The following is a 24,463-nucleotide window of genomic DNA, read 5'->3' as shown; positions in this document are numbered from 1 at the left end:
ATTTAGTATTCTTATTCTAAAACAGTAAAATTATAGTATGTATTTAAGCATAGTTAGATTTACTTTAGTAGTTACAAGGCAACAGACGAACTTAAACATTTAATAATATTACGCTTTTATTTAGATGATAGGCAAACAAATAGGCTATCGCTCGGAGACCACTTACCGTCACACATACATCACCAATGCGCCACCAACCTTGAGAACTAAGATGTTATATTCCTTGTGTGTAGATTCACTGGTTTACTCCCTCTCAAATCCAAACAGAATATACTAATTGTAAGTAATTTTTTGTTGGTGGTATATGTGACGAGTGGGTAGTAAATAAAACTTGTTGGTAGCAGAGCTACCAATAAGTAAAATGCTATAATTATGTCTACTACGAACAATAACCCTTTGAAAATATTTTTTTCTTTGATATAACCAACCAATAAAGTAAAAGCAAGGTAATTATTATTTTATTTTGTTTTTATAGTTTACAAACCAATCTTATACAAAGAGGTTGTACTTAGTAAAGATTTGACATCACAAAAATATACTGACAACAATATTCAATATATTTTAAAATGTAGGTTAAAATTTTAGCATTCACTTTAAAACCATTACAATGTTTAACCTGTTAATAACTTAAGGTTTATAATATTATTCATTTATTACAAAAAGTTACAGATGTCTGTCGTAGCTCGAAAACTTTGCCATGATATTGTAGAGCCACCATCCAATGACAGTAGAAAGGTGACATTTTTAGAAAAATCAGGCAACAAAACCCCAATTATAAGGAATAATGTTAAACCAAAACAAAATTTACAAACAGAGAAGAAGAAAACAAATAAATTTGATGCACCACATATAACTGGCCCTGTAACACCTAGATTGAGAATTGGTGATAAGCAAACTAAAAAGAATTTAGTCCATTCATCTATTAACACTCTCTTCTCTGGACCTTTAAGGTGTGATAACAATTGCGTGACTTTAATCCATAAACGAGATCATCGCTTACCTTGTAAGTGCCTTAATGCGAAATGGAGCTCTAAAGAAATACAAACTTTAGACAGAAAGAACTACTCGATTTTAGATAAATCTTGTACACAGTGTATAGAGACAATAAGCTGTGGAACTCAATTTATAGATAATAGAATATTAAAAAGTAGCACTCTTAAATCAAAGTCTAAAACTGCAATAAAAATAAAAGATAGCATTGATTCAAATAGAATGAAAAAGAAGATAACAACAAAACCTATTTTGAATGAAGAAGATTTTGAAATTCATGTAGAGAAGTCAGTTATATCAAAACCTTTAAAATTAAGATATGTTAGCGCAAAGCACTGGGCTTTATCAAATTATCCTATTAGAGGTCCAGATTTCTAACTATTACAATATTTAAATAAATTATTTTTGTATATCAATTGGTTATCCCATTTATTACATTAATGATATATTATTTATATTGCTAGGTTACAATATCAGGTTTATAGTAATTAGAACACAACATAGTTACTTACATCACTACACACAAGGTTGACATGATTTTACATTTAATTTACACATTGATTTAGTAGTGCAAAGCTGCCACAATTCAGTGTTGCACGGAGAGGATACATAACTAGACTCGAAAGTAATATTTAATTAAATAAATTATTACCAACTGCAAAAGACATTGTATGAATGTATTTTGTTGTCAGCTTACATGTTTACCCTGTCCGTGCATAGCTATTTGCCTTTACAAGTTGGTGAATTAATACATTTAACATTAATTGCTTATTTTACTACTAGTAATATGTCTCTTATGTAGCAACTATTTATCACACCCTCATAACCATAAGATATTAATTAAAAGACTAAATATTTCAATATGAAAACTTTTATTAGTAGTCCACTCTACTACTGCATACAAAATTAGTGCTTTCATCTTGTTTTATACCTAGAAAAATAATACATTGATTGCAACATGTGGCTAATTGATATTTCTTTGTTTTAATACTATAAAATTATTTGTATGTCAATTAATAAGATATACTAGCAAAGACAAGTTAAACAGTGCAAATTCATATAATTTTTATCTAGAATATTTTATTTAATTCATAGCTATAGGATAAAAACACTTATTGTTTTGAATTTGCACATTCAGGCACATGTTAACTATACCTATATGACAGTAAAAAATTATGAGAACAAAAAGGCTTGAGAGTTTCTATTCTTTTATCGCACTATAACATATTTAATTGAAAGTTTTGTAAGTTGTAATCACTTTTGATCACAGGTATAGGTTAACCTTTACAATAGCATAAAATGTAATTTTTTTTACATTTTAAAAACTTTGTAATGAGAAAACCTATGTATATTTAAATCTCACATATTCTGTTGGGCTGGACTTGCGGGTGGCGGCTGGGCTTCCAGATTCTTAATCAATTGTGCTAACCAATGTTTGGTGGAATTATCTTCTTGAAGACATGCTGTAAATGTTGCATCCCGTAATTGGTCTGGAAGGCACTGCCTTAATGCTTCACGAGCCCTCGGGTTGTCTGAAAGGCGGAGGTAGCATCGTACCACATGTTTTAGCAACCTTGCAGATGGATCTTTGGCTAGAGATAAAACCATTTTTCCTAAAATCATAGCTACATGTGAAAATCTATCATAGGTTTGACAAATATAGCTCAAACCACTGTCATCTAGTAAAATTTTCTGCAATATAAAGGTTGCCACAGTTTTTGACAATTCTGAGCCATTTTCCATAATGCGTAAACATAATGGTATAATCTCAGTGGTTAAGAGGAAAGTTATCACTTCTTGTTCATCAGTTTTCACTAGAGCTCCAATTACACCTAAACTAGTTAGTCTCAGGTATTCAAATGGACGAGTTTTAGAAACAGTGTGAAGGAAAGGGTAGAGGAACAATGGCACATGTGCTTGAAGGAAAGCAGACCTCGTTTCTGGATGAGATGCGACGCACTGCATTAATGCTAACGCATTGCAAACTCTGTTACTCTGATGAGCTGTAAGTGTAGGTGGTATCATAGCCACGTAGATGTTGGTAATTTCTTGTAAAAGTGCTGCAATTGTACCGAAACTGTGCCACAGCATAGGCGCCAAATCTGGTACAACTTCACGTTTTTTACTTAGTTCTAAAAGAGCATTCTCACGAGTTTCGGGATTACAAAGTTCCAAAATCCACGAGTAAATCTTTTCTCTATCTACGACAGCCTGCATATTAGCCGGGCTCTGCTGGGCACTCATATTATTATTCATTAAAGCTCGATTTTAGTAACGTTCAAATTCAATACACGATATTCACATGATATATTAAAAACACCACTTTAATTTGTTTTGTTTTCTGTTTGTATCAGATGAAATTTTAATATAATCAATAATTTCGTTATATTGATATATTAAACGGCCTTAAAAACATTAATAATTATTGACAAATGTAACAATTTAGCAAAATCGGTAATCACACGCCAGCAGTCGTTAAATAAGGACGTTCCTTTATAAGTTTTTGATTGTCAAACATTGAAGAATAGTTAGTCAAACCAAACAATCTGTATATCCGATTTTTTATACATAAATGTAAAAATGATCAATAATGCTATTTCAATGTAAGTGTTGAAATTGTAATTTTAATAATAATATTTACGTAACTTCTTTACTAAAATGAATATTTACTAAGTTGACCATAAGGTATCATTCACACATGATCCTAGCTTAAATTACTTAATAATGTTCCTGACTAGTTACTACAATTAGTTCATAGCTTTTACACAAAACATAAAACTATTGCATGAAAATAGATGAAATAAACTTTGAAATATTCTTGTTCAAAAGCATTAGTTTTAAGTTTTTTTTTCAGTTTTAATTTTTTTTATATAAAAATATAACATATTTTAGGTAAAATGTTTTACTATTATATATATATGTATATATATATATATATATATATATATATATATATATATATATATATATATATATATAATTAATAACTATCCTTAAATGTTAATGTAATTGCAAACGTCGTTAATATTAATATCTTAAGAGAAAGTTTTTGTATAGTCGATTAGATTACTAATGAATCATTACAACCTAACACAAACCTAAGAAACATTTACAATCATTTAGTTTAACCGAACTAAATTGTATTTAAATATTTAGATGTAACGAAAAATAGAGAAAAGAGAAGATCTCGCTTACTCAAAGATTAAAAGGATTACGTATTTTAGTCATGTTAAAGCAATAATATTTGTATAAGAATCTTCGTATATATATGTACGTATTTTTAATACGTTAGCTTATTATGCTTTTACAATAATTATGTGTTTTTTTTTTAATAATTCTAATGAATCCACTGGTGGCTATGGTTCTGTAAGGTATGTGTCTACTGTTTGAAATGTCATTTCCATCATATATAATGTAATGTAATATGTGTGTTGAACATGTAATTTATATAAGTTAAATGTCAAGTACTGTCAAAATGACAGTTGGTGTCTTGATGCTATTTACCGTGATTTGGTTTTAATTATTAACTTATTTAGTACTTTCATGATTTTAGTTCACAACAATTGTTCCTAAATCAATATATTTTGGTATTTCAATAAATTTCTTTTGTTAGCTAGTTAACTATGTTCATATAAATTAAAGGGTAAAGTTTGGTAAGTAATTTTAACATTAAACAAGTTTAATTTAGTAAAAGTATAGCTTTTGTATTTATTCAGTCCAAAAAGTAAGAGAGTTATCCACTTTCATACGATGTACTTAATTCCACTTACCACTATCATAATGCGAAAATTGATTCATGGATGACGCCATTGTTTACGACTGCGACCCACAAACTATATGTTAACATTTTAACAGTTATTACCAAGGTCTGCTAAGTAGTGAGAAATTAAAGGAAGGATTCAATTATTACAATAGCAAAACACTTTATAATATTCAGTCTCATAGTCACTGTGCTATTTTTATTGTAATTAGAACTAAATTGAACCTCGGTTTGTGATTGTATTCATTTTAATATAAAAATGTAATAATGCATAGTTTTAACTTTTAATTTACTTTATTTGAATTCTAAAATTCAATATATTAAAACATTGATTATGTATAACTATGCAATTAGAGATATTTCTATTTATTTTTTAAAATTGATTAATTTTTAGAATTATGGAAGTATCACATTCATTGACGCTGAATGAGGCTGCATTTCAGCAACTGCCAGATGATAAGAAGCCACATTTCATATTTGAATGGCTGAGATTTCTGGACAAAGTTCTTGTTGCTGCACATAAGGTAACTAAATAGGTTTGATATATATTTAATCTCTTATTAAAAGTAAAAAGAGTTAAATGACAAATGCATTTAGTTTAGATTTGATATCATACATAATTACGTCCAATTTCCAATATATGATCATATGTGAAATATAAATTAAGTGCATGACAATTCAGTTGTGTTTGCCCAGTGCTACAATTGATCATTCAGATAATATCAAAAGTATTTGCTAAAATGCAAAACGAGCAAAAAGCTGTTTTAAATATTATGAATGCTTAAATTTATTTTTATTCAAACCAACAAATCATAATAATTAAATAAAAAATATATATGTAGATTGTAGTATAATTTTTTTTTAAGAATCTTTTAAAGTTTTAGACAATTTTTTTAATTTTAATTTGTTATATAATATGTATAATATTATAAGTCTGTAAAAACTGAATAAATAATATTTGCAAATAATAATATTTATGCTATGCTGATATCTTCCCATATATGGCTTCATTCTTAGAAAATCACAAGCTGCAGTCTATATATGGAATGACTACCTTGGTGGTTTAGTCACTAGCTTAAAAGACACTAATCCAGAATTCTTGAGTTCAAACTCCAAGTCTGGTATATAAGAAGTCATTGAGTTTTACTGTTGAGAAATTCTCATTAGCTACCTGGAGTCTGGAACTTGACTTACACTGACTAGTCTCGGAAACTAACTCACTACTAAAAGCTGTTGGTCCTGTTCCTAAAATCTAAGGTTTACTGTCTCATTGTATTTTGAGACTGAAATAATAGAAGGTGTACTTGTTTTCACAAAAACTTGTGTGCTGTAGAATTTCCTGTGCATTTCACTAATCTCCTGCACCAACTGTCGTGGCCGATTCAGGATTTCACTATAAGAATGAAATATTCTTGTTAAATTAGCTTTATTTTTAATAATGTTTATTAATTTTTACAAAAAAACGTTAAAATTGTTTTAATATGTGTATAAATAGTTATAGTTCAATTTTCATTTAGTTTTGTTTTCTGTAAATTAATTGAGTATATATAAAAGTATCAAAAAATTAAATTATAGCAATCATTGACCCCACAGTCAGACCTCAAAAGCTGTCAACAAAAATTGGTAGCTCAATTAGTGAGTCTACTCCGTGAAAATCTTGGGGCCCCAGCTCGTCGACTTCTCGCAAGATGCCTAGCTACTCTCTTCTCCGTTGGAGATACATTCCTGCTGTTCGACACTGTCAACAAATGCAATGATATAATAAAAGTCAAGGATGACTCACCGTCATATTTGCCAACCAGACTGTAAGTTTAAATTACAGTGTACCTAAAGCTATATGTTTATTATTATTTATATATATTGAGAGTAGATTAGATACTTTTTTAATTTAAACAATTTTAAATGTATGTTTGTATTCCATTGCTGTTCCAGTTTGATTTCAAGCGGGTTTGTGATATGATAAATTCGTTTTCGCATTTGTTTCAGAGCGGCAATATGTTGCCTCGGAAGTATGTACGAAAAATTGGGAAGAATGATGGGGCGTTCGTACGAGGAGACTGTAACAACTCTTGTCAGATCAATGAAAAGCTCAGAGTCCCAAACTCGACTCGAGATTATGAACACACTAGACAAGGTATTGTATAAAATAAAGCGAATTTATACAGAAAAGTGATAACTTGCTATAAGTGACAACACTGCTTTATATTCTAAGGCTATATATTATACTATGTATACTATATATAAGACTATATTTTATTCGATCAATCTTCAATGTATCAAATATGTAGTTTAAAATAACAATACGTACTATGTCTTAGGATACCGAAACGGCTTAGTTGAAAATTTGCACATCATAGAAGATTGACGGTTTGCTATACAAAAATCTGATAGATGACCAGTCTTGGGTACTAGATGGGCCGTCACACAGCCCTGTGTGTATATAATGTGACAACTAAATATGTATTTATAAAGAGGCGTATGATTTTGGACTGTATGGGAGTGGGATGTCTTGTGTAGTGGTTCTTTTCGTCTGATCGTGGGTTGGTCGATATTAATGTCCACTAGTGCACTTGTTTCTACACATGCTTCTCAATCGCTTTTTGATGCTTTTAGATAATTGTCCGTCAGTTATGTGTATTACCCACCTATTCAGGATTTTAGGAAATTAGTTAAGACATTACGTATAGAAAATAAACCTTAATCTTTTGGATTGGGGTATAAAGGAAGTAATTAGCGCATGAGCCGCCTAGCGATGTATATGTCGCAGGTTCGATCCTGACCTCTTGGGCAATTGTCGTCCCCACTCCTAGCACAAGCTTTTAGCTTAATAGGGTAGTAATTGTGGTAATTCTTTATAATGGGGCGTTGCTAATATTTTTATATATATAAATCTAAGAAGTGGGAACATAACTTAGATCTGCGTGGGCATGGGCACGGCGCTGCGCGAGGTGTCGCGCGCGGCGCGCAGCACGCTGCTCAACGAGCGCGCGAGCCCCGTGCGCGCGGCGGCGGCGCACGCGCTGCGCCACATGCTGCCGCTGCTGCGCCTCACGCCCGCCGACGTGGATGCCATCGCCGCCGCCTGTCTGCGCGCCGCCCATCCTAGCGACTATCCTTTGAGGTGAGTCGATTGACACTACTCGGACATTTCGGAAATTTTTCAACGAAGAGAAACAATCAAACTTTCGCAATTAAAATATTAGTGGGTAAATCTTTACTAATGTTTTAAATTTTGTCGCTTCAATTTAAGGTATTTGTTTTGTGGTTTAGATGTGCTGTTGCTGAACTTCTGGGTGCTCTCATAGCAGCTACTCAAGCCGGTGAAATGACGAACATCAATACTAAGACCAAAATAGGAATGCAACCAGGTACAAAATATTCCTTATAATAAGTTGTAGTATAATTAGTTATGTAAATACTGATATATTTATTTGCAATTATTGATTAATAAATTTGCAAATATATTACAAGAAACTAGGATAGTATGGTAATTCTTATATATGTATGTGTTATATTTATGATAACAGTCAGCGACATGTGAAATTATTCGGGAAAAGGTCGAAATAATGATTTGAAACATTTTTGTACATGTTTTCAGTTCAACAAAACAAGAAAGATCCACCCAAGAACGTCATGTCACTAGATGAAGCGCTAAATCTACTGATGGGCGCATTCCTCAGGGGCGGAACGTCATTTTTGAAAGGCGAAATCATCAAATCTGGCTCAGGAGTTAACAGAGAAGTTCGCGTCTGTGTAACACATGTATGTTTTCAAATATCTTTAATTAAATATTTTTCCTCTCTCTCTAGCTCATAGCATCGTTTCAAGTATTATGTAGTAAAAATATGTTCACTTACTACCAATACTCGTCAAATGTTGTTCTGCTTGCTGACAAAACATTATCTTAGAAAAAAAATAGATGTATATATATTAATTTAAGTCGGATATTACACTTTTGAATCGTTATTCTAAAAGTTCATTGTAGAAATAAAATTAACATACAGCTACCATCTACTGAAGCAATTTAGTTGTTCTAAAAATCGTTTCCTATACATGGTTTTTATTTGAAAAGTGACAGTAGCAATGAATTGTTATTATTTTGTTCTGTTCATTAAACTAAAAAATTATCAATGTTCTTAATTTTTTTTTTTCAGGCGTATGTAGTATTCGTCCAGAATATGGGCGGAGTGTGGTTGGAACGCAACATGACGACGTTCCTTACACACGTGTTAGACTTGGTCGCTAATCCCAAGGCTGCCAGCTCCCATGTCGACGCTGTATACTCGAGGTAGGAATATTTCATTTGAGTTTTTATTGCATAGATGCTAGCAGGAATTATAGACCACTCCTTTATACCTTTAATGTGCCATAAACTATAAGACCTAGAAAGTTATTTCCCTTGTGTCTTAAATTAGTCCACTCTTAAAAAAAAAAGTATTAATTAACATCAGTAGATCAAGAAAGGAGTTTACAAAATTCTACTTATACTATATACTTTAAAACAAAGCGCTTCTCGTTTTCAGGAAATGTATCAACTATATCTTGAGGAATACTCTGGGTAAGATGTTGGGAGAGAAAGCTCAAGCGTCAGCGTGCCGCGAGATTATTCAAATCGTTGCTAAACAAATGAACAGCATCGACTTTAACCCGGAAAATGCGAAAGATTGCAATCAGGTATTTTTTATTTTTTCAAACTTTACCTTTGAGCTCATTGCCAAAAAGACAATGGCAAACCAATTTTTTTGATCTAGTTAATATAATCAGGATATCTTCGCATTTTACATATAGTATAAAAATGCTTTTTGAACCCAAACTATTTAATTTTAGTGATATGTTAATGTTTCTAAATCAAATAAATCATAGACCCATATTTACCAAAAAGTATTACTAATTTGTGCCTTCAGTTAATTTCTGTGTATAAGTTGATGTGTGCGTGTATTGTGTTTCCAGGAGACGCTGTTCAGCCAGCACCTGCTGGTGTGCGCGCTGACGGAGGCGGGCGAGCTGTCGATGCAGCTGGGCACGGCCGTGCACAGTCTCGTGGCCGACACCTCGCTCGGCATGCTCGACACTGTGTTCTCTGTCCGTACTTGCCGATTTTCTATTTCTATTCTCTATCTATAATATGCTCCAAACCTTCTCCTCAAAGGGAGAGGAGGCCTTTAGCCCAGCGGTGGGAAAATTTACAGGCTGCTAATGCAAAAAAAAAAAAAATCTATATATTAATACGTAGGGGAACAAGTAAATTGACACAAATAACGTGACCATAGATTTAAAAAGAAAAACTAACATCAAAAATTTTATATTTGATTTCTCGTCTGTGAACGTGAATGTAAAAGTGGAAAAACTAAACTTTGAACTCTTTTTCATAAATTAAATCACCTAAGCCCGGCTCATACGGCCGGTGCGGTGTAGTCCCTGCCCAGAGTACACATGCGGCAGGATGTCAAGCAATAAGGTCGCGTGTCCGGCCCGCAGGTGCTGGAGCACCCGTGCGTGGCGGCGCGGCTGGGCGCGGCGGCGTGCCTGCGCGGCGTGTGTCGCGCGCAGCCCGCGCTGCTGGCGCCGCTGCTGGACCGCGCCGCCGACGCGCTCGACGTGCCGCGCCCCACGCCGCACCGCATCTCCGGTGCGCGCTCGCCCTTCGTATTCCAAATCTAAATCTAAATATTCTTTGTGCGGGTGGGCTCTTTAAGGCACATTTGAGTCGTCATGATACACTGTAGAATTAAATGTAAATCTCCAGGCTTTTTTTATCTTTGATATATCTTGTAATTCAAAATGGGTCCAGGAGAGGGTGGCACAATAGAGGTTTCTAGAACATAACATATTCTAATAATGAAGAGTTAGCATATTTAGTATTGCATATAGACTAGCAAGGAATGTGGTCCAATATAATACCCAACCTCAACCCTGATTTGTAGTGGTTAATACCATTTAGTAGAATCTGGGAGTAAAATAGGCGGGTGTTGTTGCAGGCTACTCGGCGGCGCTGGCGGCCACGCTGGGCGCGGTGCAGTGGTCGCCGCTGGGCGTGCCGCACGGGCGCGGCAAGGTCGCCTTCAACGCGGCGGAGCAGCTACTGCGCTCGGCCGGTCAGAGCAGCAGGCTCACCGCCGCCCGGACTAACGCCGGCTGGCTCATCGTTGGTGCCATCTGTACGCTCGGTGAGTTCACTATTGACGAATGGATATTACGCATACCTGCCATATATAAAGGACTATGTACATTTAAAACATTTTCTACAAACATTACTATAATTTTAATTCTATTTGATATCTCGATCTTCGGTCAGGATATAATATAGGTCTCTCACTTATTATATTACCTGAGCGATTTCGGCTCGAGTTACAATATTATTTTCGTTTGTTGTAGGTGTCCCGGTCGTACGCGGCTTATTGCCACGAATGCTTCTATTATGGAGAAATAGTTTCCCTCGTTCGGCCAAGGAGCTCGAGTCAGAAAAGGCGAGAGGTGATGCATTCACTTGGCAGGTTAGTAAGAAATACGCATGTTTATTATGTACAGGGGAGGTTCGAAATTAAAATAATATCTTTCATAATCGTACTTTATTTCAGGTAACATTAGAAGGAAGAGCGGGCGCTCTGTCAGCGTTGCACAGTCTTCTAATTCATTGCCCCTCTTTGGTCAATAACGAGGACACCGCTAAGCGATTGACACAACCTATTGATGGAGCCATCGCTGTCTTGACAAAGTAATAATTATTTATCATATAAAAGTACATTCTTGTTAGTAAATATTTACAAAAATGAGATAGATCTTATATCCATTTTATAATATATATTATATTAATTTAGTAATAAATATCAGGAACACTTATATTAATAAGTAAATGGTTTCGAACAGTGTCGGGACGGTGGTGCGCAACTACGGCGGTTCGCTGAAGGCGCCGGCGGCGTTGTTGCGCCTGCGCCTGTACCAGGCGTGCGCGGCTTTGGGTGCGGCGGCCACGGCTCCCGCGGCTCCGCTGCTGCGCCTGCTGGCGGCGGAGCTGGCGGGCTCGGCCGATCCCAGCGGAGCTAATGTTGCTACCGGTACATGAGATTTTAATATGTAGTATTAAATATAATAGTTACGCAATTTTTTACCTTAGTCCGTTTTTCGAATTAAATTTGATCACGATACCTATTTATGTAATTGATATTTTTCATTTGGTAAAAATCGAAGGATTTGCATCAAATAAATTAATGAGTTTTTTTCATAATAGGCATGCTAAGAAGCGCGATGCATCCTCGCGATATCATCCTCCTCGGAGAGGAAGGCTGGATACACGATACGGATCATGCTGAAATAGAAGAACAGGTATTATCTTGATACGTGAGATTGTATACTGTTATCTTATAATAAGTATAGAAAAAAATACATCGGTCGTTTTCAACAGGAAATAAAGTGTTTAATCAGCAATGCCACGTTTATTATCTGTGTCTATAGATTACATATTTTTGTTATAGTTTTGAAAAGTTTTTAAATAGTTTTAGTCATATCCCATATTGTTATATAGTTGATATCGCCGCTGAGCGCGAGTGGCTCGAGCGCACTGGAGCACGACCCGTGCTGCCTGTACCGCCGCTCCGCGGGCGCGCAGCCGCTGGGCGTGGCCGTCATCGACGCGTCCGTCGCCCTCTTCCCGCAGATATTCGCGAAGGCCGCTAACAAGCATCGGTGACTATAACTTTTTACAATACTAGATGACGTAGCTCGTGAGTAGGTATATATACCTACTTATATAATTTTTATTTTTATCATAGCAATTTATGTTAGTCTCTAAACACAGAAGTTTGCTATGATTGCAACGTATCTAGTTACAGAGCTATGCTAATTTATGTTTTGCCATTCCATAATAGCATTGCAATAAGTCTCACAAGACACGTAAAAAAAAATTTTTTTTAGACAACAAATGCTGGAGCACTTTGTGGAGTGCATCAAGATGTCTAAAGGCGCAAGACAAGAAGCGATACAGATCAACATCTACACCGCTTTACTGTTAGCTCTGCGCACACTAGCAGAGCTGAAGAGCTCGCTGGGCCAAGAAGCTGTGAAGACTATTGCTACTGACCTGATAATTGTAAGTTATTTATACATTGTCTTGGCAAAGATATGTTGTCCTTCTAGGTATTTATCGGTACCAGTGGGAAAGAACTCATTTGTCAAATAACTAAATAAAATAAATATTCATGTTTCCCCATATAGAGCGGTCTATCGGCGAGCAGTGCGACGGTACGGGCAGCGGCTGCGTCCTGCGCGGGCCGGCTGTGCGGCTGCATCAGCGAGGCGGAGAGCCAGGCCCTCAGCGAGCGGGTCATCACCCTCGCGCGCTCCTCCACCAACAGGCCCGCGCGCGCAGCCGCCGCGGCCGCCGTGGGCGCCGTGCAGCGCGCCAGAGGAGCCGCCTCCAGCGCCGCAGCGCTGCCCGTGCTCAGGGCGCTGGCGCAGGACACCGCTGCGGTGGAAGTACAAGTACGTTTCTTCTGGGGGTAAAGTTCCAGCTAACATTTCTAAAAAATACTCTCAACTTTCTACGATATATAAATGGTTGTTAATATAAGTTATATTGTTTAGTTAAATCTTTATTGCTCATCTAAGGCTTCATTAATTAAGGTATGGGCGCTGCACGCACTGTCGGTGCTGGTGGATGCATCGGGCCCCATGTTCCGCGGGCACGTGGAGTCGACCTTGAACCTGGTGCTCAAGCTTCTGTTTAGCGCGCCGCCCTGCCTGGACGAGTTGCATCGCAGTATCGGTCGCCTACTTGCGGCGCTCATCACGGTTGTTGGACCAGAGTTACAAGGTACGCTTTAATAGAGATGGGATGATCTGAGTATAATGAGGCATTAATCTTAGTATTTAGGGAGTAATGATCCCATTATTTATGTCTACACATTGTTTTAAAATAGTAGCGAACTTTTATAATGCTAACGATGTCTCTGTCAGCGTGCGGCTGCAGCGCGGTGGGGCGCTTCGTGTGCGCGTGCGCGGCGCTGCGCGAGGCGGGCGGCGCGCGCGCGGACGCCACGGGCGGCCTGCAGCAGCTGCACATGTTCGCGCCCAACCACATGAACCTGCACGCGCTCGTGCCGCAGCTCTGCGTACGTACGCGCCGCTACACACGCACGATATCCTCGACGGTCACACACGGCATTTAGTGCCGAAACAGTATTGTACCTTTGATTGTCAACAGACGGATGTGGTTGGGAAAAACTTATTGTTTTTTTTATATTCAAAGAGTAACAGTAATAGTTTTTATATTGAATATTTTATTCGTTTTTATTCAAGAATATCAAATAAAGTCTGCATGTAAGATATCAAACGTCCAAATGACATAAAATCTACATCAAACTTTTTGTTATAAATATTCGTACTCAGGAGTCGTACATATTCTAATTTTACTTTGACATGTCAATAGCGTGACCTATCAAATCCGGAGTTATCTGTACGTCGAGCTGCGCTTTGCTGCCTGCGCCAGCTGTCGCAAAAGGACGCTGCAGATGTGTGTAAATACGCAATGCTGGCCAAAGACCACGTGCCTCCTAAATCATATTGCGGTATGTTTTAATAAACATGTATTAGTCTTTTTAGTTCGTTTATAACAAACTGAGCTTGTATACTTTAACAGAAGGAAATTAATTTTCTATCGAAGAAATAAAGTATTTTCGGAATTTTAAGTTTAAATGGTAAACGAAATCAGGTTTTATCCAATATTGATTAGCGATCTTTACAAATATTATTTTAGGAATCATACTTATAGACTAATACTTATTGAAAAACATTTAGCCTGCGCGATGCAGAAACGTGAATTATTTAATCAGCGCCATCTAGCGGTACATAGTTGTAACATCCACACGTAAACAAAAATTATTTAACTGTTGCTATCAAAGACATGTTTGATAGCAACTTTGGTCCATAATATTTAATACGTAGGATTAATTTTTATTTTCAGGAGTCGTGATAACCGATACAGGTCTTCCTGGAGCGCTGTTCGCGTACTTGGATATGGAGCGCGACGAGATGGCACTGTCTTACGCGCGTGACACTTTAACTTGCTGTCTGTTAGCGGCTGCCGCCAACCGCTCTGTAAGAGATTGGCTGGTTCTGGCTAAGCGAGTATTGACCGTAAGATTAGGTTAGTTTACTTCTACTTAGCATTTATTTCTTTTCCTATTGGCTATTTATGATTATAATTTATTAAGCCATCGCTGTATTCATTAATATTAAAGGTATTTTGAATTTTTTTTCATAAAAAATACTTAAAAATTAGTGTAATATGTAAGTATTTTTTAAATTGAGGAAGGTAGCAGTATTTTGTTGAGACTTTTTACATATCAATATAATACTTTTTGGTGTAGTTTGTATCGGAAGACTTAGATTTTCCATTAAGTGTTATATTATGTTATAACTATGAAACAAATCTCTAAAATTGACATATATGTATTATATATGTATTAATTTAATTTTATTTAATTGTACACACGGCTTATAATCAATGCCCAGAGGACAGCAACAACCCGGAGATGGACCTGGACGCGGAGGGTGACGACGACCAGGCGGAGTTCCACGCGGAGAGCGAGCAGTCCACGCACCCCGCCGTGCAGCCGCGCTGGCCCACCAGGGTACGCTGTAACACTTCTATGCTCATTGTGTCTTTTATTTTTTTACGTATACGCGTAAAATCGAGCGCTTTCGAAAATTAATATTTTTATCCGTTTTGATATTTCTTTTATAAACTGCAAACTTAAAGTAATAGTGTTAATCTATAATGAATACTAAGATTAGAACAAGAACAGAAAAAAACCTAAATAATTTAACAACACGTAACACTTCTGACACGCCTATATGTTATTACATATATTGAGAGCGGTGTAGTTATTTTACCCAATAAATTAAAATTAAATTTAACAATTTTGTTTGATTTTTAAATAAAACAAAACAAAACATTTTTTTGTTATCAGGTATTTGCTATGGAATGTATACAGAAGATAATGGGAGCATGTGAGGCGACCGGAGATAGTGCTCACTTTGATCTTGTTAAAGCTAAGGAGAAGCTTCAAAATGATCCAAATGGTGAGTCATTTGTATTAAATTACAAAATATTCCGATTAAAATCTCTACGATTATATAACTAATTTAATTTATATTTTTTTTTATTGGGGCAGCCTGGTGGAATATGCTCCAAACCTTCTTCTCAAAAGGAGAGGAGGCCTTTAGCCCAGCAGTGGGAAATTTACAGACTGCTAATGCTAAAATGCTAAAAAATTTATAATTATATCCACCTGACCGATTTCGGCCCTTGCGGCCCTTGTAAATGGAGAAGTCGATTGCACAGAAGATATGATAGCACACAATCGCGTACGCAACATCAAGCACGTTATTCCCTCACACAAATTATTCAGTAGGACGTCATTCCGATTGATCGTTGAGAAGATCGTTTTAGATGCAGAACCAACGGCTTTCCGTGTTTCTGACGCACAAGAGTGAAATCACTGCCAATTCTGTTTTATTATTAATTTTGTTGATATAATGTTGATGAATTTGTCATGAATGTTATTTCAGCGGATTACCTCTCCCTTCACCTGTCGGACCTGGTGCGCATGGCGTTCGTGGGCGCCACGGGCGAGTCGGACGCGCTCCGGCTGTGCGGGCTGCGCACGCTGCAGATGATCATCCAGCAGTACGCGCGCGCACCCGAGCCCGACTTCCCGGGACACTTGCTGATGGAGCAGTACCAGGCGCAGGTCGGTGGGAAATGTACTTGTACCCGAGTAACCAAAAACCGAACGTAATCGATTACTCTGTACTAAGATTTTTTTCATAATACCATTGTATTCGAATAAAGTTGTAAGTAAATAGATTTCTTCTAGAGGTTATATAAAATTCTAATCATTGTATGTAATTAGATTAAACCATCAACCCATTAAAACTAAACACATTAAAAATATATATCTGTTACTTGTACTCGAAAAAACAAGCAGAAAGACGTTTTCTCGAGTAAATACAGCTTTTCCTGCCCCGTTATATAAAATAAGATTGGAGGATTTATTTTAGAAATACCCAGAAATTGCAAATATACATTTGCCCTTATTATTTGTGATTGGTGCAGTAGATATATTTTTAATCTCGTCTTTTAATGATTATTTTTTTTGTTTTAAGGAATAAAATAGATATTTTCGTTCAGAGCGAATAAGTGCATTTTGATTCAAGAAGCAACATCAACCATCGTAGACTAAGCACTTATTAATGGTGCACCACTCTGCAGGTGGGGGCGGCGGTGCGGCCCGCCTTCGCGCGCGACACGCCGTCGCACGTGACGGCGGCCGCCTGCGACGTGTGCTCCGCCTGGATCGGCTGCGGCGTGGCCCGGGACATCGGCGACCTGCGCAGGTACCCTGCACCGCGCGCTGGCACGATACTTCATTCATTCCAGACATTAATATGATTTCAGGTTACATTTCGACTAACTAAACTAAATAAGGTTGTATTAACATTTCTTAATATATTTTAGGGTTCATCAATTGCTGGTTTCCAGTTTAGATAAATTGAACAAAAAGGGTAACACTACACTCATTTATAACGAAAGTATGGCGACACTGGAAAAACTATCGATTCTAAAGGCTTGGGCTGAGGTTGGTTCTATTTTATATATATTTAAAAATTACGTGATATAAATTTAAGTATATTTAAAATATTCATGATTTCTTAGGTGTACATTGTGGCAATGGTGAGCAACGACAGCGCACCCGGCAGTTACGTAAAACAACTCGATACAAAGCCGGTTAACAATCGCGCTGAAATAGCAAAGTGGCGCAACCAAGTTTTGCAAAATAATAACCAAATAGACAACGCTAACCAAGAGACCATTGAAGACGAAGAGTACGGAGAATTCGAGTCGAAAGGGGAGAGTTTACTCAAACTAGTCGAACCCGAGTTGGAAAGCTTAGGGGAGAATTGGCTGGCTGCGTTAAAGGATCACGCCCTATTGAGTTTGCCACCAGGTTAGTGAGATATCATTAACTATTGTGAATTTTGCAAGAATATAGGGGTTTGGTAGTACTTATTTGTGCAAGCTCGTCTCAGCTAATTTATAACTGCATCTCAAATAATAGTTGTAATGTTATTAATTCTTGTATACATCCTACACCTACACCTCATTGAATGCACAAATACACCTCGAATGCTAAATGACGGGGTTTTCCGAAACTTATTTACAAATTTCATTTTTGAATTACACTTGAAATATGGGAAAAAATGTACTACTAAAATATGCCCGTCTGGGTAGGTACCATCCACTCATCAGATATTCTGTCCCCATATAGCAACACTTAGTATTGTTATGTTCCGGTTTGAAGAGTGAGTGAATAAGTGGATCAACTACAGACACAAAGGACAGCTCCCAATAATATTTCTTACACTGTTTGTTTTGCTCGCCGCTCACCAACAATATTATAAAACATAATGATTCGTAATGCGTGCCCGTGTGCCGTCAGAATTCGCGTCGCAGCTGCCGCACGGCGGCGGCGCGTTCTACTCGGCGGAGACGGCGGAGGCGTCGCGGGCGCACTACGCGCGCGCCTGGCCCTCGCTGCTGTACGCCGCCGCGCTGCGCTACAACGCCTGCGTCGCCGCGCCGCACGACGCGCCGCACGACGCGACGCGCGAGGACGGGGCCGACGGTGAGCGGACCTACATTCGTACTTTCGTGCTCTGAGTGCAAAAAATTGCTACCAGATGACCATTTTAATCTATAATAAATTGCGTAAAAAATTAAGAACAAGCCATTTTTAAAATTCAAAATAAAACTACGCGACTGATTGGTTGACAAAAAGTTAGTAATGTATTATTGTTATGTTATAAATTTTGTCCCAAACAATTGATTGAATTTGGGCTCCACTGACATCTCTATGATTGGATTTGAACGTATGGAATGTTTTTGACTATGATGTGACAATTTTTATGTATTGATTGATATCAGTTTTAAATTATTGTAATAATATTTGCATGTAATATAGTTGATGACTAAACATGTACATGTATAAACAAATTTGTATAAATGCATATCATGATTAATGCAAATATATTATTATTATTATTATTTACATTCCAGTAAAATATTGCCAAATACAAATAACTGTTCTATTTATGAGAAATATACCTACTAAATGTCTATAATTACTTGAGATGGGCCTTGGCCTAGAAGTGGAACTTTACGAAATACGGGCTGTTTCACATTATATTTTAAAAATATGAATTATCTTTTCGCAGAAAAGTCTAGCGACAGCACGGATAACAGAACTAGTAAGACTGAAAATGGAAATTTCGAATTTTTTGAACCCATTGATGAAAAATTCCATCTCCTATTTGGTAAGTTGTTTATACATCGATTTTTGGTAAAATATTTTTTAAACTAGATGTGATTCTAAACTTTGTCATGCTTTAGGTATTTGTATGGAAGCTCTTTGTGCGCAGCGCGATATGAGCGTGGAAAATACTATCTCCGTGTTGCTGTCGTTAGTCACTTTACTCGATGCTCCTGAAAATAGAGCGAGGTTGCTCAAAGACAGGTAATAAGATAATCATTAAGTACATACTATATATTATATCAATATTGCTTTTGGCGTCTTAAAAGTATCTAATACTACTTATTATAATAATAATATCGATCGATCACCATGTAATAAAAAATGCTATTTCTTTTAAAATAGTTTTTTCTTATTTCTTTATCGTTATATTATCGACCTCTAATTTGAATCTGTTCATCCGTTTTAGGCGCGGTTTTATGCCTAAAAAAGCTTAGCTGACATTTCTAATATTGATTATTTTTGCTTAGCACTTAATAAGTATTTCCTTGCTTCGCTGTATTTAACTGAGGCAAATAACAACTAAATATATTTTTGTATGTTATTACAGGGCGCTAGCTATAGAACTGTGTCAGATAATCCACCGCACAGGTCTGACGCAGGAGAGCGTGGAGGCACTACTGCTGGCCGCTGATGTGCTGCAGCTGGTGGTGGCGGCCGCTCGCGACCAGCTGCGAGCCAGCATGCACGACAAGATCAGGGGTAAATTGAAAGCAAATTGTTAAATAGTTATCTCGAAGTTGGCTTAGTTCTAGGAAGTATTTGTACTATGCAGGATTATTCTGGAGGATTAGTACTTGATCTGCAACTAATCGTGAAAGTCGGTATTTAGGAGTGTTTACAATCCCGTGTATGGGAATGTACATAAATTTGTTGGCCCTACTTTCTCGTCATCATTTCTCATCTCAACTTTTTAACGTCGTGTCAGATTTACTATTCTGTCGGAAGCTGAGGTTGATGTCAAAGTTTCAATAGGGTTATTAGCTTTCTAGTTTCAGCTTCGGAAATTCAATTTAAAATTGGTTAATAGTGAACGATATAATTTTATAGTGGCTATATATAAACGAGACTGTATTTCAACGAGATCATTAAAATCACCTTACAACTCGTCAAATATATGACTTTCGAAATTATGTCTATTATAATATGTATTTACTTAAAAGTAAATTAACAATTACATTTGGTCTATTTCAACCTAAGTAGAAGGTTTGGCCGAAGTTATTTTTTTGGCCTAAGGTGGTTCACTCTCAATAGATAGATTTAAAGAATCGACTATTATATATATTATAAAATAAAAAGTCTCCATAGTGCACTTGTTTTGATGTAATTGTTTTGTCATTATTTTTTACAGAATTGGCACCAAATGAATCTACAGAAAGTATTCCACAATCAGTACTCGAAGTGGTCCATACATTAGGAGAGGGTGGTCCAACGGGCGACCTTCCCCCTGGAAAGTCTTTGGTGTTCGCGTGCTTAGAAGTCTGTGTGTGCCTCCTCGTTCGAAGGCTGCCATCTTTGAGCCCATTGAAGCAGGAGGGGAGAGTGGGTGTGATTGGTGTGAGAAAAGGTTTGGGAGTCCACGGGGACACACTGCTTATCAAGAGCTTAGCGTCCATGTCAGAGTTGACTACGCTCACCAGTCCACAGGGTAATTGATTCTTTTGTTATTAAATTCTGATATTAGTCTTATATAAGATGTATGGCACGATAAATGAATTAATTTTTTTTTTAGTTCTTTAACATATGTATTATTGTAGGAGCTCTTTCCGTACTGCCGACGATCTTGTACCTTGCGACTGAAATCCTGCGCGAGAGTCGTGGAGATCAGCTGCTGAGCGACGCTGGGATTCTGCTGCTGCAGCAGGCGGCGGAGTGCCGCGCGGTGCGCGTGCAACAACACACGCAGGAGCAGCACGCGCTGCTACTACAGGCTACCCTAGCTAAGCTCGTGGAGAGGGTTAAGACAGGTTAGTATTATTGTTATTTCAGGATATATGGCTGCTTTTTCTTCGCCTATTGATCGTTTCATAATAATTAATATAGTATTAAAATCTAATCTAGAAGAATATGTTATAAGCATACTATCAAGTGGTAAGCACTATAGTTTCCTAATAGTATTTGTATGTCAGGTTGATGCGCATATTATTATTTGTAAAAAAATAAATAAGACTAACTTGGGTAAAGAAATATCTTTACCTGCAGTGTAAATATTTATTTTAATGGCATTCATTTTTAAATGACGTTATTGGATTGAATATTATCGGGCCACTACAACAAGCGTCGCCTTGCCCCGCAGAGGAGTCGGAGCAGCGCATCGAGAGCGTGACGGGCGCGCGCGCCATGGCGTGCGTGCTGGCGCGCGCCGCGCCCGCGCCGCCGCTGCACTACCCCTGCATCAACCACTTCCGCCAGTGCCTCGACACGCGCGACCACGAGGTACCGCCGCCCCACTTATATCATGGGTCATCATCATTGGGTCTAACATGATCTGCTCTAATAGCATTCATCCGATCCGCTGTATCGTAGGAGGTATTTATTGAGTGACCAACTATAATTACGGCGGAGCTTAATCTGCGACCTTATATTGAACAAGAAAAGCAGAATATATAAATTTGGCGCGGGTCATTCTCGGTCACCCACTACTCGCTGGGCGCAGGTGTTCGCGTCGTGCTGCTGCGTGCTGCGCGGCGTGTGGTCGCGCTCGGCGCCGGCGCAGTGCGTGTCGTGGTGGGCGCGCGCGCTGGGCGGGCGCGTGGTGGCGCGCGCGGCCGCCGCACGACGCGCCGACGACGCGCCGCACGTGCGCGCCGCGCTGGCCGCCGTCACCGCGCTCGACGAGCTGGTGGACGCCGCGCCCGACGCCGCGCGTGAGTCGCTCGACTTTAAATGTTACCGTAGCGTGTGATACAGCTTTATATATCATACTTTACCTTTTTTATCGAAAAATTATCGATTAGTGATAGTGACTTACAAAAAATATTTTTTGATTATTTATAAATATTTTTTTCTGTCCGATAGAGGATCCTCACAAAGGTGAGAATATATTGAATGTTGTATATTATGTGTGTAGTGAAACTGTAAATAATACTTTATCTAGTATTAAACTATGAACGTGTACCCCAGGTATACAAATGCTGTGGATCTTGGTGCCCATAGTGATCTCGTACCTGCGCGAGCCGGCCGAGATAGCGCGCTCGGCGCCCGCACGCACGATACACGAGTTCGCATTGAACTGGATCATGCGCGTCGGACCGAAGTATCCACAGGTAATAAAACTTTAATAATTTTCTGTCATTTATGCCGTTTTTAGATTAAAGATCGATTACAATAACGCACATGCACACGAATCATTCAATGTGCGCTCGAAGAGGTTTTATTACGGCGATAAGGCAATTTGAACCATAAATGTATTTATTATTTCTTTTTACTGGAAGTATTGTAGTGTTAAATTTTAAAACAAAACATTAATAGAGTACTGATTTTTTTAGGAATTTAAAACAATGATGCAACAGTCTTCCGAACTCCGTACGAAGTTAGAAAACGCTGTGAAAGCTAGTCAGGCGAGTCGCGCTTCGCGTAGAGCGCCGCCCACCAGGCCTAACTTCGACACGCGTCCCGCTAAACCTACCATACAGCTGAAAACTGACTTCAGCGATTTTAGGTAAAAGGTTCAGGTTTGGTAGTTCTATTAATCTCATTGAAGTAACATTGTAGAGAATACTAGTCTAATAAAAAACATTGGATGAGTATATACGAGAAAAACGGAATGTTCTATTTGTTTGGTATGAACTCCAAAACATTTATAATCATAGCTATAATATTTTTAAGTCATCGAAAACTACTAGAAATATTTATGTTTAAGATATTATTTTCGAATAAGTGAACGATACATAATATGCTATTAATATTACTATATAATTTATGAAGATATTATTATAGAAATTGTAACATACGTCACGCAAACTTAAACATTTATGGACATCACTAGTCTTGTCGCAAGACATTGATTATTGCTAAAAAAATCACATATCTCGTACAGTTCAATACAAAAATAATTTTATTACATTGTTTAATTGATAAACTAACTTTAACTTAAGCATATACCTTAGTATATACATTTTTTAATAAATTTATAATAATAATAGTTAAAATGTGATAGTTGATTGAATTTCTATAATATTTCTTTGTAACGACTATCATGTACTATTTTATCTTTTGTATTGGTATTAAAAAAATACATTTAACCCGCGGTTCGATAAATAAAAAAGTTGGGTCGGATGATTGAATTTGTTGGACAAAAGATTGATCCGTCGACCCCTTGGAGTTCAGAAATTATTGAAGAGTACCTTGTAAAACGAAATAGTAACAAACAATTTAAATTAATTAAAAATTTCCGTAGCGTACCTTTGTGTGCTGTTTGGAACATGACGGATTTTAGTATGTGTGTGTGTGTGTGTGTGTGTGTGTGCGTGCGTGCGTGCGTGCGTGCGTACGTGCGTGTATGTGTGTGTGTGTGTGTGTGTGTGTGTGTGTGTGTGTGTGTGTGTGTGTGTGTGTGTGTGTGTGTGTGTGTGTGTGTGTTTGGGGGTTTGCTGGTAATAAGAGAGGGACTGCATTACCGCGGGTCAACTGTAGTCTTTTTATAGTGAATTATTTAATGAAATGTATGCTAGTAATAAGTTTTTTTTGAACTATATTATTTATAACGATATATTTTTCGTTTTATCTATTTTATTTGACAAAAGTATATTGTCATTCAAGTGGTTGAATCTCTGTCTATTCCTTTTGCATGAACATATCGTACTGTCTTTTTATTATTTTTTTATCATAAAAACATTCCTGTATATCGTTATATCTAATAAGTAGGTAACATCGAAACACAATAAATAAATATATTTATTTTAATTGGTTATAAAAATGAAATATATATAAAAGTAAAGAATTATTATTATATAATATTTAAATTCTTAATCATATGATCATATACGATATCTCTGTTTTCGATGTCATAGAAGTTAATTCGAATAATTTAGACATATTTTAGTCAATTATATTTTTTGTAGTTTTTAATAATCATTTTTAAACACAAAATTTTAATTGAAAGATATGCCTAGCAATCTTTTTAAAGTATACGTATAGTAAACATAATTAGCATTTAATCAAATTATATACATTTAAAGAAAACCTACAGAGCAAGATTGCTGTGATAGAGAAATGTGAAATTATAAAAATGCCAAAATTATTTTTTTGATATTATTTCCACTGCCTTAAACTTCCAATGAATAATAAGGAAGGTCGATGTTCCGTATATCTACATTTAAGTAGTGATATTTATAGTTTAAGA

At 36.9% G+C, this 24,463-nt stretch overlaps 2 protein-coding genes across 2 annotated transcripts; one reads left to right on the top strand and one right to left on the bottom strand.

The window, feature by feature from the left end:
• Positions 1 to 460: 460 nt before the first annotated feature.
• LOC125071602 (CCR4-NOT transcription complex subunit 9) lies at positions 461 to 3,459 on the bottom strand. Its single transcript, XM_047681925.1, has one exon. It carries the CDS (start codon positions 3,244 to 3,246, stop codon positions 2,350 to 2,352), a length of 897 nt encoding a protein of 298 aa, XP_047537881.1. The 5' UTR covers positions 3,247 to 3,459; the 3' UTR covers positions 461 to 2,349.
• A 1,005-nt stretch (positions 3,460 to 4,464) lies between these two features.
• Positions 4,465 to 23,586, top strand: LOC125071262 (HEAT repeat-containing protein 5B). The gene is made up of 40 exons (XM_047681403.1): positions 4,465 to 4,643; positions 5,145 to 5,274; positions 6,344 to 6,555; positions 6,737 to 6,884; positions 7,666 to 7,871; positions 8,021 to 8,118; positions 8,349 to 8,512; positions 8,905 to 9,038; positions 9,274 to 9,424; positions 9,701 to 9,832; positions 10,229 to 10,379; positions 10,729 to 10,917; positions 11,126 to 11,244; positions 11,329 to 11,465; positions 11,618 to 11,805; positions 11,979 to 12,073; positions 12,273 to 12,433; positions 12,662 to 12,836; positions 12,962 to 13,228; positions 13,370 to 13,559; positions 13,703 to 13,857; positions 14,175 to 14,313; positions 14,709 to 14,891; positions 15,260 to 15,378; positions 15,718 to 15,829; positions 16,319 to 16,500; positions 17,022 to 17,146; positions 17,268 to 17,388; positions 17,466 to 17,757; positions 18,250 to 18,435; positions 19,025 to 19,123; positions 19,200 to 19,323; positions 19,670 to 19,821; positions 20,471 to 20,767; positions 20,877 to 21,086; positions 21,416 to 21,555; positions 21,776 to 21,986; positions 22,138 to 22,152; positions 22,243 to 22,385; positions 22,608 to 23,586. The coding sequence occupies exons 2-40, from the start codon at positions 5,149 to 5,151 to the stop codon at positions 22,782 to 22,784; spliced, it is 6,225 nt and encodes a 2,074-aa protein (XP_047537359.1). The 5' UTR covers positions 4,465 to 4,643; positions 5,145 to 5,148; the 3' UTR covers positions 22,785 to 23,586.
• The last annotated feature ends 877 nt before the right edge of the window (positions 23,587 to 24,463 follow it).

This window comes from Vanessa atalanta, chromosome 19, assembly GCF_905147765.1.
Source record: "Vanessa atalanta chromosome 19, ilVanAtal1.2, whole genome shotgun sequence".
In the NCBI taxonomy this organism is placed as follows: Eukaryota; Metazoa; Arthropoda; class Insecta; order Lepidoptera; family Nymphalidae; genus Vanessa; species Vanessa atalanta.
Note: the sequence above shows the minus strand (reverse complement) of the source record. Positions and strands in the feature narration are given on the sequence as shown.